A 2215-nucleotide genomic window follows, 5' to 3' on the forward strand; every position below is an offset into this window, starting at 1 on the left:
CGACTGGCAGTACTCGCAGCGCGAGCTGGACGCCGTCGAGGTCTTCTTCTCGCGCACGGCCCGGGACAACCGGCTCGGCTGCATGTTCGTACGCTGCGCGCCCTCCAGCCGCTACACGCTGCTCTTCTCGCACGGCAACGCCGTGGACTTGGGCCAGATGTGCAGCTTCTACATCGGCCTCGGCTCGCGCATCAACTGCAACATCTTCTCCTATGACTACTCGGGCTACGGCGTCAGCTCGGGCAAGCCCTCCGAAAAGAACCTCTACGCCGACATCGACGCCGCGTGGCAGGCGCTGCGCACACGGTGAGCCCGGCAGGGTCGCCAGGCCCGGCCTGCAGCCGTGGAGAGGCGGGTGGGAGGGGGTCTCCTGAGCCTTGGGGCGGCTTGCGGGAAGAGGGGCTGTGGACGAGTGGAGAGCCCCCCGGGTACAGTGGGTTAGCCTTTCTTTTTCATCTTTTCCCACTCTGTCCACAAGCCCTGCCAGCCCTGATGTTCCGGGCAAACTCAGAGTTGGAGGGTTTTGCTCACTTTGCTGTGCCTGGATGCTCCATCCGCCAGGGTCTTTTGTGGCTCAGATCACAAGAGCTTTGGTACCGGGCAGAAAGCAACATTTTGATTTGTGTTGAGTTTGTATGAGCTGGCAGCCAGAGGCTGGCGTGACCTTGGGCGAGGCACATGTGCCTTTAGATCTCCGCTGCCTTCCCTGTAAAATGAGGGGGTGAGGCCGGATGACCTCCAAAAAGACTTCCCGGTTGCAAATGCTCTGCGAGGCAGTCAGTGTCTGGCAGCCTTGGAGGCTTCTGGAGGGTTGCACAGTGCAAGGAGTTTGCCTCCTGGTGGGGCAGAGGAGCTGGCACGGTGGAGACAGGAAGTTCTCTGGTGGCTTGGCACTCTCCACAGAGCCTCAGTAACAGCTGGGGGAGTTTGAATCTGAAAGATTGGAGGAATCCCATGACCTTGAATTAACATTGACAGGGGACTAGAAAACACTTGTATTTATGGAAGGCCTTTTATGTGTGTGCCAGGTACAGATTGGTTCATGTTTAGGGAGTTAGACCTGGTAAAATAAACAAATGAAAAGCTTGGGTCATAGCCTCAACTTATCCAAAAGCTTGGTAAGTGGGCAGATCTGGTCACTTGTTTGTGCCCCAACTTTAATATCTATGGCCATTCCCTTATCCCTCCTAGCCCTGAGGGTGAAAAGTACCTGTGGTTATGTTTATAAAGAGACTTGATTGGTTCTGAGGAAAGGGCCCCCCCCAGAATAAGTACAATGGACACTTGCTGCTGTGGACACTTGGAGGGCTTTTGTCTGACACGTGTTTGCTTGGCTTATGCGCATCTCCCACTTTAATGATCCTGCCTCCATTCATGTTCATGGATCTATTCACAAATTTCCCAGCCCTTGAGTGTCTGGGAAAATGACTTGTCCAACAGGGAAGTGTGTAGTATTTAGCGTGCGTTGCTTCTTTGTGTCCTCCTTTGGAGTATAACGTTTGGAATGATTTTGGCAGATGAGAGTGTTTCATAGACATATCATTAAGGCCTATGATAATCTATAAGTAGTTAAAAGGCACTGTTTCCAGTACAGGTTTTCAAATATATGGATCATGTGTAATCAGTAGAAGGCTCAAATTTGCTCTTAAAAATAAGGATCGGCATTCAATATTTGATAATCCTACCTTGAGTAGGTTTAGTATAGAAATTTTTGTGGAACATTGTTCCTGTGTGTGGGAGTCCACACTGAAGAGGAAATCTTTGTGATTTAAGGCTCACCCTTTGCCCTGAATACGGAGGTGTGTCTGTTACAACATACGTCAGGCGTACTTATTTCCTGGAAACTTGTCATACTTTGTTTTATATGACACAGTTTTGGATAATGTAAATTTTGTAATCATCAGATGGTTTATCTGCATTTTTGGTAAGAATTAATTTTATGTCAGAACTCATATCCAATTAAATTTATCTACTTGTAATCTAGGTGAAAATGTAAAGGCTAAAGGGGAAGAAACCTTAGAAATCCTTTTGTCCTGTTCTTTTCAAACTTTTTTTGACTTTGACCCACAGTTGGATGCCTGTTTTGCATCTTGACCAAGCGCACACCTAATGCATGTGTGTCTGTATAACTGAAATCAATGTTGAAAACACAATGGTTTTACCTATAGGCCAGATGCATGTCAGAATATATTCTGTTTTACTTCATTTGTGTTTT

The 2215-nt window shown here is 48.1% G+C and overlaps 1 protein-coding gene across 1 annotated transcript in view; it reads left to right on the forward strand.

Moving 5' to 3' along the window:
* Positions 1-7: 7 nt before the first annotated feature.
* The window catches only part of ABHD17C (abhydrolase domain containing 17C), a 76401-nt gene continuing 74193 nt past the window's right edge, over positions 8-2215 (forward strand). The window contains exon 1 of the mRNA XM_006870912.1: positions 8-306. Coding sequence (XP_006870974.1) covers positions 83-306 — 224 coding nt within the window. The 5' untranslated portion in view covers positions 8-82. The remainder of the gene's footprint in view (positions 307-2215) is intronic.

The sequence above is a fragment of the Chrysochloris asiatica genome, unplaced genomic scaffold (assembly GCF_000296735.1).
Source record: "Chrysochloris asiatica unplaced genomic scaffold, ChrAsi1.0 scaffold00156, whole genome shotgun sequence".
Classification (NCBI taxonomy): Eukaryota; Metazoa; Chordata; class Mammalia; order Afrosoricida; family Chrysochloridae; genus Chrysochloris; species Chrysochloris asiatica.